Source organism: Vitis riparia, chromosome 18 (assembly GCF_004353265.1).
Source record: "Vitis riparia cultivar Riparia Gloire de Montpellier isolate 1030 chromosome 18, EGFV_Vit.rip_1.0, whole genome shotgun sequence".
Taxonomy (NCBI): Eukaryota; Viridiplantae; Streptophyta; class Magnoliopsida; order Vitales; family Vitaceae; genus Vitis; species Vitis riparia.
This window is the reverse complement of record NC_048448.1, coordinates 11,804,123-11,822,725: the sequence shown is the minus strand read 5'-3', so window position 1 is coordinate 11,822,725 and position 18,603 is coordinate 11,804,123. Positions and strand designations below refer to the sequence as shown.

General features: G+C 34.4%; 1 protein-coding gene and 1 long non-coding RNA gene across 6 annotated transcripts; both read right to left on the bottom strand.

Annotated features, from left to right (window-relative positions):
- Window positions 1-380: 380 nt before the first annotated feature.
- LOC117906048 (kinesin-like protein KIN-7E) lies at window positions 381-8,009 on the bottom strand. Of its 5 annotated transcripts, none has more exons than XM_034818985.1 (14): window positions 7,901-8,009; window positions 7,274-7,736; window positions 6,629-6,718; window positions 6,436-6,536; window positions 6,213-6,326; window positions 6,042-6,123; window positions 5,895-5,962; window positions 5,729-5,794; window positions 5,473-5,597; window positions 4,232-4,568; window positions 3,457-3,558; window positions 2,491-3,363; window positions 1,085-1,398; window positions 381-998 (listed from the first exon to the last, which is right to left on the bottom strand). In XM_034818985.1, the coding sequence occupies exons 2-14, from the start codon at window positions 7,485-7,487 to the stop codon at window positions 671-673; spliced, it is 2,814 nt and encodes a 937-aa protein (XP_034674876.1). In that variant the 5' UTR covers window positions 7,488-7,736; window positions 7,901-8,009; the 3' UTR covers window positions 381-670. The 5 variants fall into 5 exon arrangements, with proteins under 5 accessions (XP_034674876.1, XP_034674878.1, XP_034674877.1 ...); XM_034818987.1 differs by having other exon boundaries at window positions 7,274-7,722; XM_034818986.1 differs by having other exon boundaries at window positions 7,815-7,901.
- Window positions 8,010-13,850: 5,841 nt separating this feature from the next.
- Window positions 13,851-15,743, bottom strand: LOC117906334. The gene is made up of 2 exons (XR_004649794.1): window positions 15,269-15,743; window positions 13,851-15,105 (listed from the first exon to the last, which is right to left on the bottom strand). It is a non-coding gene; the product is annotated as an uncharacterized LOC117906334 (long non-coding RNA).
- Window positions 15,744-18,603: the final 2,860 nt, after the last annotated feature.

Sequence of the window (18,603 nt, the reverse complement as noted above, 5' to 3'; positions counted from 1 at the left end):
TCATGTGACCCTGTGGCTTCGCTTCCTCTCTACATCATTGACCCCCGCACAGGGGTCTTCATAGTCTCACCTCACTGTCACTATCACTGCCCACCTCCTCAGTAACCGGCTGGAAAGTAACCCATGCAACTTGACAGCTATATCTATATACTTTATATATTTTAATATAGTTAAGTAATTAACTATACAAATAAAATATAATTTTCATGTGTAAAAGAAAAGGCATATAATACAATCTCCTTGCTTCATCCAATAGTAATAGCTAGCTTAGGAATGCGATCCGCTCTCCATAGTCCATCCACATTCCACACCCTATCATAATTTACAAGAAATTATATGCAGATGTCAATTAATAGTCCAACGTCTTTAGGCCAAAAAGCTATGAGAAGACGAGAGAGAGAATAATACCAAGGTTTCTGCTCTTATATCAAGATTCAAAACCAGTTCCCTTTCCCTTATATTATTTAAGGATAGCGTGTTATAGCGCAAGTAATGCCTGGATGGATAAATACATGGCAGGTAAGCAACAAGGGCCAAATTTAATTCGTGACCAGCGTGGGATTACATGCATTTCGGTTTGAAATCAAGAATTAGAAATCAAAGTGGCAGTCAGTCAGACAAAAGAATGTAAATTTTTCGTGGGTTAAAACTCTTGGCTGTCTTAACTCCTTCAAACTCCTGACAAAGAAGACACGTTGCTTCTCCAGCTGTAGGACCTCCGGGTCATGGGTTTAGGTGAGAAGCTGAGTCCAAAAATCTCCTGGGGCGCCTCACTGGGCACTATGAACCCAGCTAACTTAGCAACAAGGGCAGCACTCTCCCTAATGTGGTTCATGTCTCTGATGTCACTCCAAATACGTTGTACCAATTGTAACTTCCTCTGCTTTGAGTCCAAATCGATACCCCACTTCTGGTAAATCGTCTCCATCTCCTTTCTGGAGAACCGCTTCTGCACTTGCTTGATCAACATTTCCCTCTCGCTATTCAGAGCCCTCTTGCTGTCATCCAAGAAATGTATGACTAATAATATTAACAGAAGAATATTGTGCAATGAAAACTCTGGGGGTATAGAAGATGATAATACCTTGAAGCCAGAGTGAGAGGTTGATCATCTTTCACAGCTCCACTTCCATGAGAAAATGACTCCTTAAGAAAATACAACCTTCTTAGCTCTACCTCCATGTAAACAGAGTCTAATTTATTACCCTTGAAGAGCAGGAAGAAATAGGTTCTATGAACCAAAGGTACATTGCATGTATCCCAAAGTGCAATTATCTCTCTCTGTTGCCTTTTAAATTCTAAGGCCCAACTTAAAGATTTAGAAGCATTCTGCTTAGTATCCCGGTCAACTTTATTTTTCCCTGCAGTGTCGTCAGCATCTGGTGTCGTCTCCATGACCTACCAAACACAACCATTCCATTGTAAAACAAACGATATTGACCAAAAATATTCCTAAAAGAAGCTATGCTAGCCAGGTTGCCAATGTTTTCAATCTAGATATCACAGGCCTTCGACCCCAACTGCCCCTTCCTGTGGAGTAGTTCCTGGGTCAGAGTCTTCGCACTGTTTGGTAATTGTTGCTTAAAACAGTTTTCTATGAAAAAAAGACACACCACGTTTGCCAATCATAAAAAATAAAATCTCTTCTTTTTCTAAAAAAGGAAAATAGGATGTTCTCATTAATTGTTTTTAATTAAAAAAAAAATTATATAGAAATAAAAAAATCATTAAAAATAAAATATTACATATAAAAGTTATTTTTAAAACATAAAAAATAGATTAAGAAAATTTTAGGTTCTAAAATAAACTTTTATTTTATAAAACATTGAAATCATTCTTAAAAACAATTTATTAGAACTATTGTCGAAAACACTTTCCAAATAAAGCTTTCATTACCCACCAAACACAACTCTTATCGTTGGGGAGGGAGCCAGGCCTAGGCAACGCTGAGCATTCCAATTACCAAATTTTCTTTCTCTGAAAAAAAAAACACTACTTTTCCTATCATTTCATGAAGATGTCCATCGCAAGATTTTTCTTGGAATTGAGTATGTGTATAGATCAAGCTAGTTGTGATTAAACAAAGAACTGAAAGAAGTAAGCCCTAGACATGGTGGAGTGGCAAATCAAGATTCATGTGGCTGACCTATATGGCTGGAATTGTTGACTACGATGAGTAAACATGATTGATTATATGATGAAGATCAGCCATCTTGATGTGCACCAGTTACATACCAAAACCATTATTGCAATAATCTTGAGCATGATAGATTAGATGCTAAAAGTGAAAATTAAAATGCATTGTTTCTATAACGTGTGTGCCATAATTTGTAGTCGATATGGTTCAAGTGATATATCAAAGTGAAAAATGATAGTACTTATGAAGAAATAAGAAACAGAAATTCTGACCAAAAAGAAATGGATTGCACCAGAACCAAGACTATCAAATGTAAATGAAAAGTGGGGAGAGAGAGTGAGTTGCATTCTAACCGTATCATCACCAAGTTCCATTGCAGACTGAACTTCGGCCATTTCATTCAATTTTGCAACAAAATATTGGGCACTATTGGTATCCCATTCACCCGATGTCTTGACATTCTGTGCTTTTTCATCCATGGAAACACTTCTAACAGAAGTTCGAGAATCTTGTCTGGAAAATTTTTTCATGCCATCACCAAACTCCATTTCAGCAAGCTTTGGCAGGAAGCCTTCTGGTCTTCCAGGGAAATCTTCGTCTAAACCATTTGGCAGTATGCTCTCACCCTGTTCTGCCTCATCAAACAATGGAGATTGGATAGTCATGATAACTGATCTACAACTTCTGCTTCTATTCAACCTCAAGCTTCTGGAACTAGACTTGTCTGCCTCAGTGAAACAAAGAGATGGTTCTAGAGGAAACATACTGAAAAGGCTCTCAATGGTCTTTTTCATGTCCTGAATTTTTTGCTCCAAAGAACCATGAGATGATATCGCATCTGTATCCCCAGCCACCGTCAAAGCTAACTTTCCATCTTTCTCTTCAGGACAAGGTAAAGAAGTATCATCTTCTGTGTTCCTATCCAGTCCCTGAATGGTCTTCTCCCACCCCTGACATGGATTGGGCCCAACAAATATTGGAGTATTCGTTGACAGTATTGAAGAAGCATCATCGGATGGAAAGTGGTTTTCAGAATTCTCAGGAAGCTGTAGGCTGTCCCCTCTGGAATTAAGGCCATTGTCGTGGTCAGAATACTGAGATGAGCTGCATGTTGTGAGATCCAAATCCAGGCAATGGGAATTAGGCATATCTGATGATTCTGATGCTGAAGGTTCATCTGACCATGTATTTTGCACTTGGTGTTCTGAAATCTGATCAGATTCCATCTAAAAATAGCAAGGAACCAAAAATCAGAATGAAATATCAAGATGCACTTTAATTCAATGACAAGACTGTTAGTTGATAACAACTCTAAATACCGATTGTTTTGATTGATCTTCTCCAATTGATTTTAGCAAATCCTCAATTTGAGAGTAAGCAAGATCGCGTTGTTGAGTTAAATCTTTTATCTCTTTATCCATCTGCTTTATGAGACAGAAACAAGGTAAACACTAAATTAAAATTTTTTCTGCTTGCGATTCATGAAATGAAATAGGCGCCATGTCTTGAGTATACATGCATGGACTAAAGCTTCAAGTATGGTTGCAATATGTTGGAGCAAGTGCATGTAAAATGCCACCAGCTCAATTCTCAGGCACATAGAAAATAAAAGCCAATCAGGTAGGCACAAAACAACTATTATTCAACAAAATCCATTGAATTAGTGACCTATGAATCAATAAGGGCTGGACTGACACATGAATCTTGCTGTAAGGACCTTTTCATTTCGCCTGGTGCAGGAAATATCTCAACGATCACAAATTCCAATGATTTTAAATTCCAAAGGCACTTTGAACACTTCCAGAAGTACTGTTTTCTCTCTATGCGCAAGGCACAATAAAGGAAAATAATAGGAGTTGCTTTTATATATTTGTAGAATTCCTTTTTTGCATCCACAAGCTATTCTGAAAAAAAAATTATAGTGGATGCCACGAAGTTAACTCAGAGGTAAAGCCATTGAACCTAGCTTTGAATGCCAAAAAGATTTCATGCCACAGGAAAATATGATTGGTCCAGATGACCTAGTTTTGTTTACAAGTGATGACCATATTTTGTAGTGTTGGGAGTTGAGTAAAAGAAAATTATTTTTGTCACCTTTTCAATCAGAAGCTCTTTCTCCTTCAGTAGTCCGGTAGAATCATTGGCAGCATGATTTAATTCTAAACTTCTCAACTCACTCTCCAGTCTAGCCAATTCTCTCTGCAAATGCTTTACCAATATCTTATCTGACATCACTACATTGACATGCGCATTTGTTGACACCTCTTTAGCACAACTTGCAAACAAGAGAGTGTTTCTTGATTGCTCAATATGACTGCGTGCAGGGCTCATAGTGCAAATGATGGCAGTTCTAGCATTGCCTCCTAAGGAGTTCTGTAGAATGCGTGTCAGCTTAGAGTCTCTATATGGTATGTGCACATTTCTTCCTTTGCTGCAACCAATTGTAACAATAAATTTACAATTAAAAGATAATTATATTATATTGATATTGTTGGTATTATCATGTCTAAAATAGACAAAGAAAATAAGAGACATTTTACAAAGGAAACAAGAAAAAGGTTTTATATATTTTAGAAAGGAATAAGAAAAAGGTTCTACTCTGGAAACCAAGCCCAAACTAAAGAAGACAGTCAAGTCAGGTTATATAGAAACACTGTAAAATCCTGATCTGAAATAAGATGCCATTGAGGATTTGAAAGGAAAAATGAAATACAAGTGACTGAACCAAATGATGTTTGATCTTCAAGATGCTACAGGCCTAGAGCATGACATGACCAGGCTCAAGGTTCAAGCAGGATCAAATGGAGGAGTTTTTGAGGCAATCAGCATTTTACGATACCTAGGTCATGAAACCAAAAGGCATTTTCCACATTGTGGAAACGGAATGAAACTGAACCAGCCAATCTGACCATTTAGGAGGACAAAGCTTCAAGTAGCATATAGAAAATTGAGATGCTCTACCCTAGTTCAGTCATTTGGACCACCATATATCATTTTTCATCAACAGAAAGATCGATTAAATGAAAATCATCAAAAGAATGTAGGAAGGTCAAAATGAGTAGTAAAGAATAAAAAGTCTGCCATGGAAAATCTCAAAGCTAGCAACATCTAGTCATTTAAACCAATCTTTTAGCTATCAAACAAGTCCTTCAACTTAGTTTTTCTTAGTTCAGTTAGAAAATTTTAAGTCTTCTACGTGATAGAGTTTGATAGAACTTATATAGATAGAATATTGGGTGCTACTTAGTCCAACCCGACATTACTAAATTTTCAGATATCGCATACAATGCAGATTGAAAGAGGTAACATGATAAAAGAAAAAAAATATAATGAACCTTAATTTGCGAATAACAGTTCCCAGGGTTAGTAAACTGCGATTTATGTGGCAACCTTCTTTCAATCTTGTACCCTCTGATAATGTCTGAGAAGCACGTTCACTTCCCGCAAGATCAACAAAACTCTGCATAAACAACCCAATGTCAACTTTTTCCTCTTTCATTTTCACATATGTTTAGAATAAGAACAATTTCACCAGATCTATAAAGATACTTATTGACTGGTCACTAATAAAGGAAAACAAATAATTCATACCACAGTAGCTGCAAGACTGCTTGAGTTCTCAGCTCCTACAAATTTACGAGCAGAACTTTCAATTGTCTGCAGGGAACATATTTTGGTAAGAAAGAAAATTGGGGAATTAAGAGCTGGTCCCAAATATAATAGAGGAAATAGGTGCTCCATAAAATGGCAGGCATACCAATCGGAGAATTTGATGAGATCTGGAGCTTGTTTCATTCAGGGCAGTCTCCCCTATCTGTCTTTGGGCTGCAAGAATGCAAAATCACATACGAGGATCTAGTGTCATTTTTTCCATTGAAATACAGACTAGTTCAAGTACCCTTACCTTCACATATGGAAAGGAGCTCCTGTAGATGGTTCCTATCCCTCAGAGTCTCCTCCGTAAGTTTGTCAACAACAGTCCCTCTCTGTCAAAGTACAAACAAAAGTGAATCTTGGAGTGTTTATCCTCCTCCAGTTGAACTTTAGATGCACTTCCATCAAATACAATATTCACCTCTGGATCATCTAGAAGTCTGAGTGGAGCACTATCTGAGCTGAGTAGGTCTCTGAGAGCTTCATTGTAGATCTCCATGGCAGAGAACTTCAATTTAAATTCTCTATCTCTATGCTAAACATAAGAAAAATAGTTTATGTTATACTAAAAGAGGCAGAAATCCAAGACACATATAGAACCAAAGATGAAACTTTGAAAAAGTGATGTCAAGCAAGTAAATTACCCTCTCCACGTAGTCATATATATCTGATACTGCACATTCAGTAATTCCAGTCATGGTGTATGTTTTTCCGCTACTTGTTTGCCCATATGCAAAAATGCTTGCTGGAGAAATAATTCACCAATTAAAAATTCCACAAGCTGAAGTAGTAATAGAATATCAAAAAATAGAAAACAAGGACAAGAAGATTACTCACAGTTAATACCATTGACAACTGAAAGAGCAACTTCTTTGGCTCCTTCATCATACACTTGCCTTGTCGAGCAGTTTTGTCCAAATACTCTGTCTATCATCAATCCATTGACCAAAAGAATAAAGAGGGAAGACAAGGATAATAAACTATTCAGTAAACCTAAACAATCATCTCACTAATCTTGGAGTTATAACAAAAAATGGTTATTTGGGAAAATTGCTTTGAATCTAAGATGCCAGCTACCATCGCTGGCATGATCTGTCCAGTTTTGTACTGTAGACCAGGTTTCAGTCTCAGCACATGAACAACTTCTCACCTAACACATTCATTCACAAGTTTCTTCAAAACCTGAATTCCAATACAGAAACACCCCCTTCTGGTTTAAGAGCTCTAAATAAATGGATCTATTTCAAAATGTTCTAAAAAAAGGAAACAAAATTGAAATCAAATTCAAGAAAAATACTCAGAGAACCATCAAAGGAGGAACTGGGTTTAAAAAAAATACTAACTACAACCAAAGCATGACAGGCCCCACGGAACCTCTATTTCTCCAAGCTAACTTATAAACTAACACAATCAACTAAGAAGTTAAAATCATATATAAACTGAGAAAGCATTATACCAAATGAAAGGAAAGCAATTTCTTACCAAAGGTATAGGCAATTGGAAACTGGGACCGTTCAGGTAAGCTGAGGCTGTTCTTGTATATAATGGTGTTCACATTGATGCATTCCCAATCTGAGACATGGTACCTTGAATTTTCTTTGACGTCCAAAGGCCTCAACCTCACTGAGACTAAAATCTTCTCCTCTTGTCCCTTTGCGTTCCAATGCCCTGGTTCCTCACCACCAATATCCCCCATCTCTCACTCTCCTCTGTTTTCTTCTCAAATCCAACCCCCAATTCACTCAAAGACAATAAACAGAGGCTCTCACGATTCTGTGATAAACAAATGCAAAACTCCTCCGCCACATTCAAACCCTTGAAATCCCATTAACAAATCAATCACGGTTCAAAATTCAATAATAACATCACCAAATGCAGTAAAGAACTGGCTTGTCTGAAGAAATTGCCAGACTTCTCAAACGAAATGCCTTCTGTTTCTTTCCACCTCCAAGTTCAAAGGAGTCGAATTATTAAAAGGAAAAAAAAAACACAATCAGATTAAAAAAAATTCCAAATCCTTTACCTCTATGGGATCCAATTCGTATTTCTAACCATTAACAATCAAAGATACTGAGAAGTAAAGAAAAGAAGAAGAGAGAGATGGTCGACCTGAATGGTGATATTGTTAGAGAGATCGGGGATTGGAAGGCTCTGCAACAGCGGAACCGTTCCTCTCCTTCTCCCTGGGACTCGGGTGAGTACCGACCTTTGAAATGCAACCGCCATTTCCCATTAAAACTTAAAACTAAAACCGGGGCATTGAACTTACGGTTTTGACCTCACCTCTCCCTCGACTCGATTCCAACGCGCCCAACCGCTAACCGTTGGCTGACGTTTGTGGTAGGGCCCGCTCTTTACATCTTATTAAGTTATTAGCCATTAAACCATGTGGTGGGACTGGCAAGAGTAGATCATTTGCTGCCGGACGATGATTCCCCTTTCTTATTCCTCTTTCAATTATTCAATCCATGTGTCCACCTTTGTGTTATGCTGCCCCAGCCCCCACTTCACAAGAATATTTATATATAAACCTAATTTAATATTATCATTTGTATAACCATATAATTAAGACATTATTTTTACATTTTTTCAAGAATTCCTAAACACCCAAATAAAAATTTTAGAATTTTTGAAGATATACAAATAAAGGACAATGGTATTTGAATATAAATTATTGTTTATATTAGGGTCACACATTAATTCGATACAATTCGTCAATACGACACAAATTCAACATGTCTTTGTGTAGGTATTGATTGAATATAAATGAGTTTTGGTCAAATTCATATTAACTTGTATAACATGTTTAATGATGGACTCATTTAATAATCACGTTATTAACCTAATTATATTTTAAAACCATTTAAGCTATATTTAGCTCATTTTAAATTTATTTATAAATAAATATTTGAATTGAGTGATAAACATATTTGGTTTACACATTAATCCTATAAATATCTATGTGTATATATATATATAAGATTTGATAGAATCTAATTATTAAATAAGAGGGTCTGATTATTAAATGGGTTAAATAGGTTACACAATGTGTTACTTGTTTAATAATTAAATAATATTTGAGTTTATGTTTTTGACATTATTATTATTTATATTAGGTTTGAACTTAATTATATAATAGAATACCTAAACTTTGACACGACACGAAAACAACCCACTAACACGAAATGTCATCCCTAATTCTTATACATAAAAATTCTTTCTATTACTAGATTTTAAACATTTCATTTTTTTTAAAGACATAAATTTTGTATGTATTTGTATTCTTTATATTTGAAATCATTTTTTTAAAATTTGAAAAATTTTAAAATATGCTTACATTTATATAATTCTCTTACAATTTTATATAAAACTTTTTGTTTTTAAAAACACAAAATAGAAAATATACCCGATCCCAAATATTTAGGAACAAAATTGAAATGTAGGGCCAGTAAAAGCAACAGTAATTCTGATATAATCACAAAATCTAAATCACGTCCATTAATTTTTATCTTTTTTTTATTTTTATTTTTATAAATTTGATGGATCACATCGCCATTGCAGAGGATATGAACCCACTACCCTGCTCAGCCTCCACCCATTTTGCAGGAACAAAGGTCTTTCTCACTATATATATACTGTATGTAGATGTGCATTTGGCAATCCAAGATACTGAATCCACATATGGCAATCCGGCCCTACCGGATAGCATCACTCTAGGGGCACATTGTCCCCAATGACATGTGAATCTCATAGAAGGAGCGTGGCGGCCCTAGCCATCTTTAGCTTACCAATCCAAGAGAATGACAAAGAGTTTAATGCCCCCCACGGTGCAAATGTCCGTTGCACCCCAAGCATGCCATCTTGTCCCCTTGAACAAGCCATAACCATAGCTCCATGTGGATGACCCCAACTACTCTGGAGAAGTATCATCTATGAAACAAATCCCCAATAGTTTAAAGGGGGTAAGACATTCAAAATTTCTCTTGTTGTTTTGAGTTTATGGGTGTTATTTCCTTCCTCACTTCAATATTAGGAACTCTGTGGCCTATAAGGGTCAGGTGGCTTAATTTTTTTTTTCTTCTTTGTGCAAGGAGATTTGAAGCAAGTCTAGGAACCTAGATGGAAATGGGATTGGAGAGGCGTCATCTATGGGAACAAACTAAAGGTCAAAGTGTTAGAACGGGATTATGGGTGCATGCATGTAAGATCTTATGACTACCATATCTAAGTACAAGCGGAAACATGTGCAATTTTTCAAAAAAAACCTCATATCTATGTGTTAAAAGACATGCCTTTAGATTTGAATGTTCTCACATCTTATTCCAATCGATGTAGGGAGCTCAAGAACTTGGTATATCTTCCACCCAATTACTTTGTCATTACTCCTTGGCACCAATGTAACATGGCTACACAATCTTGAGAGTGAAGGTGGCTAGGGTTTTATCTAGAAAATTAGAAATTGAAAAGATGAATAGATAAATAGATGACTAATCCTAAACCCAAATAGAATCTATTTAGTCTCTTTTATGGGATAAAGTGACTTAAGCCCACAACTTGCTCAATCACTCAATCTAGCCCACAAGATCCTTATTAATGACCCTAACAAGCTCTAATAAATTAATTAGTTCAATCCAAAAAAACTTAAAATAAATTATCATAAGTTCCTATACAACTTTGCATTTTTTTTATCAAAACAACACCCTTATGCACACATATAATTAATTAAACTCATTTTCTCTCAAATATTTGTGCCAATAAAGATTGTGAGCTTGAGCAACGAGATCCATATGAAAAAACCAACTTCCTTAGAATCTAATTCTAAGTTCGCTCAGCATACTATTAATGGCACTTCAATACCCAATGATATTATATTGAAATAAAATCGATTAAATCCAATTTAATTAATTTCTCTAGTTTATGACTTACTATCAATACATGTAGGCTCCTGATGAATTGGTATATGTAATCTAATGAGGTAATGATTATCAAACTTTCAAAATTACCTCTACAACTATCGAGTCTCGGATTCTCTTATTTTGTAATCAATTGATATACGGTAGTCTACAAAGAACATATATCAAATGTCATTTAAGAAATTATTGTAGTCGCGGATTCGACAATCACAAGTCCTCAGGATCACCCAAAGGGACATATTATCTCAATCTTATAAGATATCATAGTGTGTTTTTTAAGAATACTTATTATCACTTGCCTTAAGTAACAATAGCTCAATCCATAGAAACTATATAACCACCTTAGAGTCTCACTCATAGGTCAAAGCCACTGAAGATTTCAACTCTAGTTTAATATTTTCTCAAAGTTAAAAGTCTATGTAGTATAGTAGCCTGTTGATGTCAAACTACTTGATAACCAATGTCATGACTCATCATAGGTCCTATCCAATGTGCGACCAAACATACACACTAGTGCATTTACCATAGGAAACTCATCTTGATAACCCCAACAAATTATCCTTTTAATCAAGTGGTAGTACACTATAGCCTTAGATTATTTAAGTCCATAAACCAGTTATGAACAACTTATTACTTAAATAATTCGTATAACTCTAATACACCCAAATCATGTATAATGTAAGTGATATAAGTTTGAATTTGTAGCTAAGTAATAATGTGATCATAAACAGAAAAGTAGAAACTAAAATCATAATATAAATATATTGATGAAATCCATTTTGTTACATCAGGCATGCTTAAAGCACGATCCCAATATAAAGATGACCTAAACTCACAACAATGGATATGTTGACAAGGAGTGACTAATCGCATAGTCCTAACAGGAGCAACTAACTACAATGAAGTGTCATTGGAGTGAAGAACGAGAATGCACCCACCAACAAATGGAAGAGTTCATAAAGCGAAGTGTGCACCTTACCTAGGAAAATGTGGTGTTAAAAGCCAAGATAAATGAGCATTTTCAAATAAATGATGGTATTGAACAAGGAAATGACCAACTCATATGTAAGGATTTTTGTCCAACCTATAACAACATTGTTTTGGTTCCACTAATTACCACTTGAATGAAAATGAGACTTTGAGAGCCTAGGGATGTTGGTCAATGCATGTACTTGGTCAAATAGAAGAAAAGCTTAGAAACCTTTTTAAAAGTACGAAAAGCTCTTAATGAGTCACTAAAAAAGCTATATTTGGAGATTTGACCTTAAAGTCACATATGTTGACGGATATAGTAAGGCTAATGTGCTTCTCTTCTTGTTTGATATATCACACTCCCTAAGAAAGAAGCCACTAGTAATGTTGGAGTAGTTATTTACTAAAGCCAAGAATTATATTGCACTTGAAGAGGACACGAGGATAGCCATTCCCAAGCCCGTCGTCTTCGCTAACACCATAGTTGTTAGAACAACTAAGGGAGGAGTGACAACTTATGAAAAAGAAGAAGACGAGAAAGGGTGTTGGGAAAAAGCTTAAGATAGAAACAATAAATGATTAAGGAGATGACCTTGGCCAGGTAGAACTCTAAAAGGATTGAAAGGCATAGTACACATTATTAAATGTGTCATACGACACAATCTTGCAAAAGATCCAAAGGATGAAAAGGTACATGAAACCAATACTACTTCCTAAGGACACTAGGTACCACGACTCAAACTGATATTGTGAATACCATAAGGAAATAGTGTATTAGACAAATGACTATAAAAGCCTAAAGAAACTAGTGATAGATCTCTTGAAATGGGAACAAATCTAGGACCCTCTCTCCAATTCCATCATCATCGAGTCTACATGCGCAATACCCCCACATAAGAATCTATCACCTTTTGAATCTTACTAAGGGCAACATCCTTCACTTTTAAGGCCAACTTCATGTTAACAATTTCCTCCTACACCAAATGGTGGCAATGGGCATAAAGAATTGAAAGAAAAGGAAAAGTCAGAATGCTTAAAACTTTAAAACAATTGCAAATGAAAACAATAAGAAAATTAGCGAATGAAGTGAACCATGTCAACAACAACAAATAATGGTTGTTGAGAGAGTTACTCTAATACAAAGGGGCATACGAGATAAATGGGAGGTTCTAGCTCATTCAAGTTGAAGGTCTTATAGAGGAGTGGCAACCTCACTAGGAGCTTTCCCTTTCTCAAATATAGAAAAGGCAAAGCCAAGACAACTAACAAACTAAAACAAGTTAGGATGGTTGTAGGAAAATGAGATAATGGGTTGGGTTGGCAACATGATCACCCATAGATTGGCAGGGGCTAACTTATTTACAACGACAATTTCTTAAGATACAACGGAGTCGAGTTGGCTAGAGTGACTAACCAACACACAATAGAATGGGCTATTGGTATTGCACTCTTTACTAAACTTGGTTTACCCTCCTCTAGAGTGTGCTCCATAGTACAAAGTGATACAAAAGGAGTAGATACAAAAGGAGGAGGGTGACATCAAAGAGGAATCTACAATGCAAGAATGGCCTACAGATTCAGAATTTAGGAGTTTGCCATTTATGCTAAAGAATCCCCATTCTCCTAATGCTCTTGAAATTCTCTTGAAATTTTATAATTGAGTAGATGATATATGAGAGTTGCCTTAACTTGAATAATCTCTTCGAAAAACACTTGTAAAGGAGAATCGTCACCAGGATGGGATCCCAACGATAGAGGTTGTCTAAAGCTTACTGAAGCAAGTGTCTTGCAGGTGGAATGAAAATAGGTGTGCTCTAAGGTGCATGACTCCTATCAAATGATTGAAGCAATACAATGAGAGACAATTAGCCAAGCAACCACAAAAGGTTGCATACAAAGAAGAAAATATCATAAGAAAATGACAATGACGAGTGAAAAAAGGTAGAAAAAGTCAGGGAAAAGAGCAAACAATAAGAGTAATTGAACACCTTGATCATTTAGCCCAAGAAAAACCTTAAAAATTGGTCCCTGACATGATCTAAACCTTCATATTGACTAAAAATCAACATACAACCTTTCTTTTCCTATCATTTGTCGAGTTAGGAAGATCAAGCACCAATCCTTTGGTACCTACATTAGATGAAAATGCTAATTACAATTTTTATGCAACTTAATTGGTAAAGGAACAAGGTCTCCCCAAGAAAATACATTGATCCTCTATTGAGTTTAGCATGGCCATAGTCATCAACAAATGAATAACATTATGGTGGACCTTAGATGAGAGGACTCTAACAAAACCATAAAAGTGACAAATTGGAGGTGACAAAAGCAAACAAAACCTTGCCTTAAAATGAGCTACAAAAAAAGAGACATTGTCTCCCCTTGAAAGAATACGTTCGTAAGAGAACATACCTCTCAAGATGACACCATTCAATATCTAAAACTCCCTGGAACATTTAACCGAAAATTCCCTTCCCTTAGGCATAGTAGAGATAAGGAAAGGCAACCCTAGGAGAGCATAAAAAGGAAGAAAGAAGAAAGGTGACAAAAGAGATAAGAAGGGAAAGTAATATTTGCCCATATGAGAAGTGAAGATCCCACAAGTACAACAATGTCAAAAGAAATTCGATGAGGCGTGAGAAGAGGGAACGTACTTCCCTTAATTCCGTAGCCTATTGCCCTTTCAAATTCAAAAGCAATCTCCCCCAAGCAGCTCCATGTGGAAGGACAAGAGACTTTTTCCCGCAAATGCAAAATGAGGGAATATGTGGGGAGACATTGGACCCTAGTGACACATGGATCCCAGAGAAGCAACCCGGCCACCCTAGCCATCATTTGCCTATGAATCCAAAGCCATCCACGGGATTTAGAATGACAAGCATTGAATGTGCATCTAGTGGCCCCCATGCAACGAATGAAAGTAACAACCCAAGCATGCTATCTTGCCCCATCGAACAAGCCATAGCCATACCTTCATGTAGATGACCCAACTAATTCCCAAAAGCATCATCTATAAAAGGAATCCTTGACAGTCCAAAAGAGGTGGAACATTCAAAATCCCTCTTGCCATTCTGAGTTTGTCAGTGTTGTTCTCTCTCACTGAAGCATTGAAAACCCTGTGGTTTGCAAGGGCCAGAGGACTTGACTCCTTGTTCCTTTTTGTAAAGAAGGTTTGAAGTGATGGGACTGATGATCACAGTCCACGCCAAAATATTTCATCTCTGGAATCATCTTGAAAAATTATTTAACTTCACAAACAAGCCCCTCATTAACATACTCCTGAGACCATTACATTCCACAATAACAAAATTTTCAAAGGGAATCTTGATTAAAACCCTGTTGTGCGCTTTATCAATTGTAGTACATCCTTCTTTACAGTTCACCAAGTGTTATTCACAGACAATGAAAAATCCCGGCCATGGCTTGCTTCTGTGAATAGAAATTGATGTCAGCAAATTCCTCAAAAAAACCTAGCATTAACTCAAGAATTAAGAACAATCGTGCACGTAAATTCATCCACCTAAATTTCCCAAAAATGAATCTTTAACCTTCCTCTGTTTCGATTAGGGGGAAAAAAACATGGCGCGCATACCTCTGACAAATTTCTTGTCATCTCATCAACAAACTAACAGCAGCATCAGCTTCATCATTCCACAAACATGAAATAATTGGGACTTCAATAATCCAGCATGATCCCACGAAACAAACAAGGTTCCTGCGACCACATCTTGTTCAGTAATTTCATCGAATACTTGGCATGCATAGACAAGACCGGGGGATTCACAGCAGAAACGGACATAACGGTCGAGAATGCGGCCAAGGCACTTGAACCCACAAGCCATAAGGTGGGTGTAAAAGGTACCGGCAATGGAACAAGAGAATGGAGTCAGGGAACAGCGCCGTTGCGGTTGGGCTGTCCACCGCATTACTTACCTTATAATAACCAACAAAAAATCATGATTTTCTCAGCAGAATAGAGCCGTTGAGACTGGAGAGAGAAAAATAGAATCCACAGCCGAAAGGAGGTTTCTAATAATTAACGGTAGGAAGTATATAAAAAAGGACTATGGCTTTATTTGCAAACCACGTGAATCCAGGTCATGGTCTCACAGATCATGGCTCACGTGTCATCCGACCCTTTTTGCTAATGATCATCCTTCTAATTCGGTTTAAATAATAATAATAATAATTTTTAAATTTGCATTAAAAATATTTCAAAATCTTTTGGGGTTTACATTTGATGTCACAAGGATAATGACATTTGATAAATTGTATCATGAAAAGTTGCCTATTTTAATATAAATATAGTTAATTAATCATATGATGTAAAATGATTTTTTAGAAAAGAAAAGGTAGGATTGAAAGACACGTGTTTGGAAAAAGAAAAAGAAATTAAAATAATGGAAGAAATTAGATTTCAATTTTATATATATAAAAAAAAAAGATATTAGTAATTTTTATATAAAATGTAAAAAAAAACTTTTAAAGGTATATATTAAAATAATCATTGATTTTGAAAATTATTTAAAAATTGAGGTATAATAATGATTTTAGAAAAGAAATAGTAGGATTTTAAGACCATTGGGAAAGATAAAAATAAAATAAAAATGGAAATGAGATTTTAAATTTATATAAAAATATTAGTAATCTCTATATAAAATATAAAAAAACTTTTAAAGGCATATATTAAAATAATAATTGAATTGAGGTATATTAAATGATGATGTAAAAATAATGTACATTAGAAAGAGATATTTGTTTGGAAAATGTTAGTCAGGCCAGAGTATCATGTCAAGCCAAACTCATGTGTGGTTTGCTCCTCCGCGTAAAGAGTGGTTATAAAAAATATGAAAAGGGAATTCCTCCCTTTCAATGAAAACCACACTCTATATCTCAAAATTTTGCAAAAAAATAAAATAAAAATGAGATTTTAAATTTATATAAAAATATTAATAATTTTTATATAAAATATAAAAAAAAAAAACTTTTAAAGGTATATATTAAAATGATCATTGATTTTGAAAATTATTTAAAATTTGAGGTATAATAGGTAGGATTTTAAGACAAGTGTTCGGGAAAGATAAAAAAATTAAAATTAAAAAAAACTTTTAAAGGCATATATTAAAATGATAATTGATTTTAAATATTTTAAAAAAAAATTGAGGTATATTAAATGGTGATGTAAAAATAATGTACATTAAAAGGATATATTTGTTTGGAAAATGTTAGTATGACAAAAGTATCATCTTAACTCACTATCGTTAGGTCAAGTTAAGCTCATGACTTGATCCACATATTACCACTCTAACATTTAGCAAAAAGCATGCAAATAACCTACAAAAATTTACAAAAAAAAAAAAAAAAAAAAAAATGTCAACCTCTTCACAAGGATGGCTTGCTCCTTCGCGTGAAGAGTAACTATAAAAACCATGAAAAATGTATTCCTTCGTTTCAATGTCGTATCTTTTGCAAAAAAAAAAATTGTAGAAAATTTTATCTCTATATCAAACTCTTTCATTTTATTTTCTAAAGATTTTACTTGAGGATTTTGAGCATCTTCAATAATGATTTTAGAAAAGAAAAAGTAGGATTTTAAGACGAGAGTTTGGAAAAAGATAAAAAAAATAAAATGAGATTTTAAATTTCTAAAAAAATAATGATAATTTTTATATAAAATATAAAAAACTTTTAAAGGTGTATATTAAAATGATCATTGATTTTGAAAATTATTTAAAAATCGAGGTATAATAATGATTTTAGAAAAGAAAAGATGGGACTTTAAGACACAATTTATATAAAAATATTAGTAATCTCTATATAAAATATAAAAAAACTTTTAAAGGCATAGATTAAAATGATAATTGATTTTAAATATTTTTATAAAAAAATTAAGGTATATTAAATGGTAATGTAAAGATAATGTACATTAATAAGGAAATATTTGTTTAGAAGATATTAGTCTGATAAAAGTATCATCTTAACTCACTATCGTCAGATCAAGTCAAGCTCATGATCTGGCCGTCATTACCATTTTAACATTTAGTAAAAAGCTTGTAAATAACCTACAAAAAATTTACAAAAAAAGTCAATTTCTTCACAAGGATGATTTGCTCCTTCACGTGAAGAGTGGTTATAAAAAAACATGAAAAAGGTATTCCTCCCTTTCAATGAAAACCACATTTAGTATATCAAAATTTTGCAACAATAAAACCTATAGAAAATTTTACCTCTATATCAAATTCTTTCATTTTTTTTTTTTTTTAAAGATTTTTCTCGAGGATTTTGAGCATATTCAATAATGATTTTAGAAAAGAAAATGTAGGATTTTAAGATGAGTGTTTGGAAAAAGATAAAATAAAATAAATTAAAGAAAAAAAAAAGAGATTTCAAATTTATATAAAAATATTAATAATTTTTTATATTTTCTTTTAAAGGCATATATTAAAATGATAATTGATTTTAGATTTTTTTTTTAAATTGAGGTATAGAAATATTTTTATTGCATACATATTTAAAAAATTTTAAAGATATAAAATAACTTCATCTTTTTGTACAAGAGTTATTATCATTTATATAATTATAAAAATTTCATTCAATTGAATTGCCTTAAAATCCAATATTGCATTGGCCCATCCGTTATATGCCATCACATTCAAGAAGCATCAAATGAACTGAAAAATTAATTATCCCAAGACAATAAATGATAAAAATTAAGAAAGAAGCAATAAAGCTCATTAATTAATAAACATGAAGTATTTTTCTTCAGTTGAGATGATAACCATTTAAAACTCAATTGAAAAACCACGAGAATCCGTGAAGAGAAAATTTGGAATCAGTCTTCCATTATGTTAACAAAAGGTGAAACTAAAGGGAGAGGAATAAAGCAAAAAACTTGGGGGGGAAAAGGACAGGTGAGAAGGGGACTGG

Bases quoted from the DNA above. Each gene is read 5' to 3' on its own strand.
- LOC117906048 (XM_034818985.1), bottom strand. From the start codon at position 7,487: ATGGGGGATATTGGTGGTGAGGAACCAGGGCATTGGAACGCAAAGGGA. The intron at 6,719-7,273 runs GTAAGAAATTGC...GATTGATGATAG, and splicing joins TCCAATTGCCTATACCTTTG to ACAGAGTATTTGGACAAAAC. The intron at 3,559-4,231 runs GTGACAAAAATA...CTCATAAAGCAG, and splicing joins AAGAGCTTCTGATTGAAAAG to ATGGATAAAGAGATAAAAGA.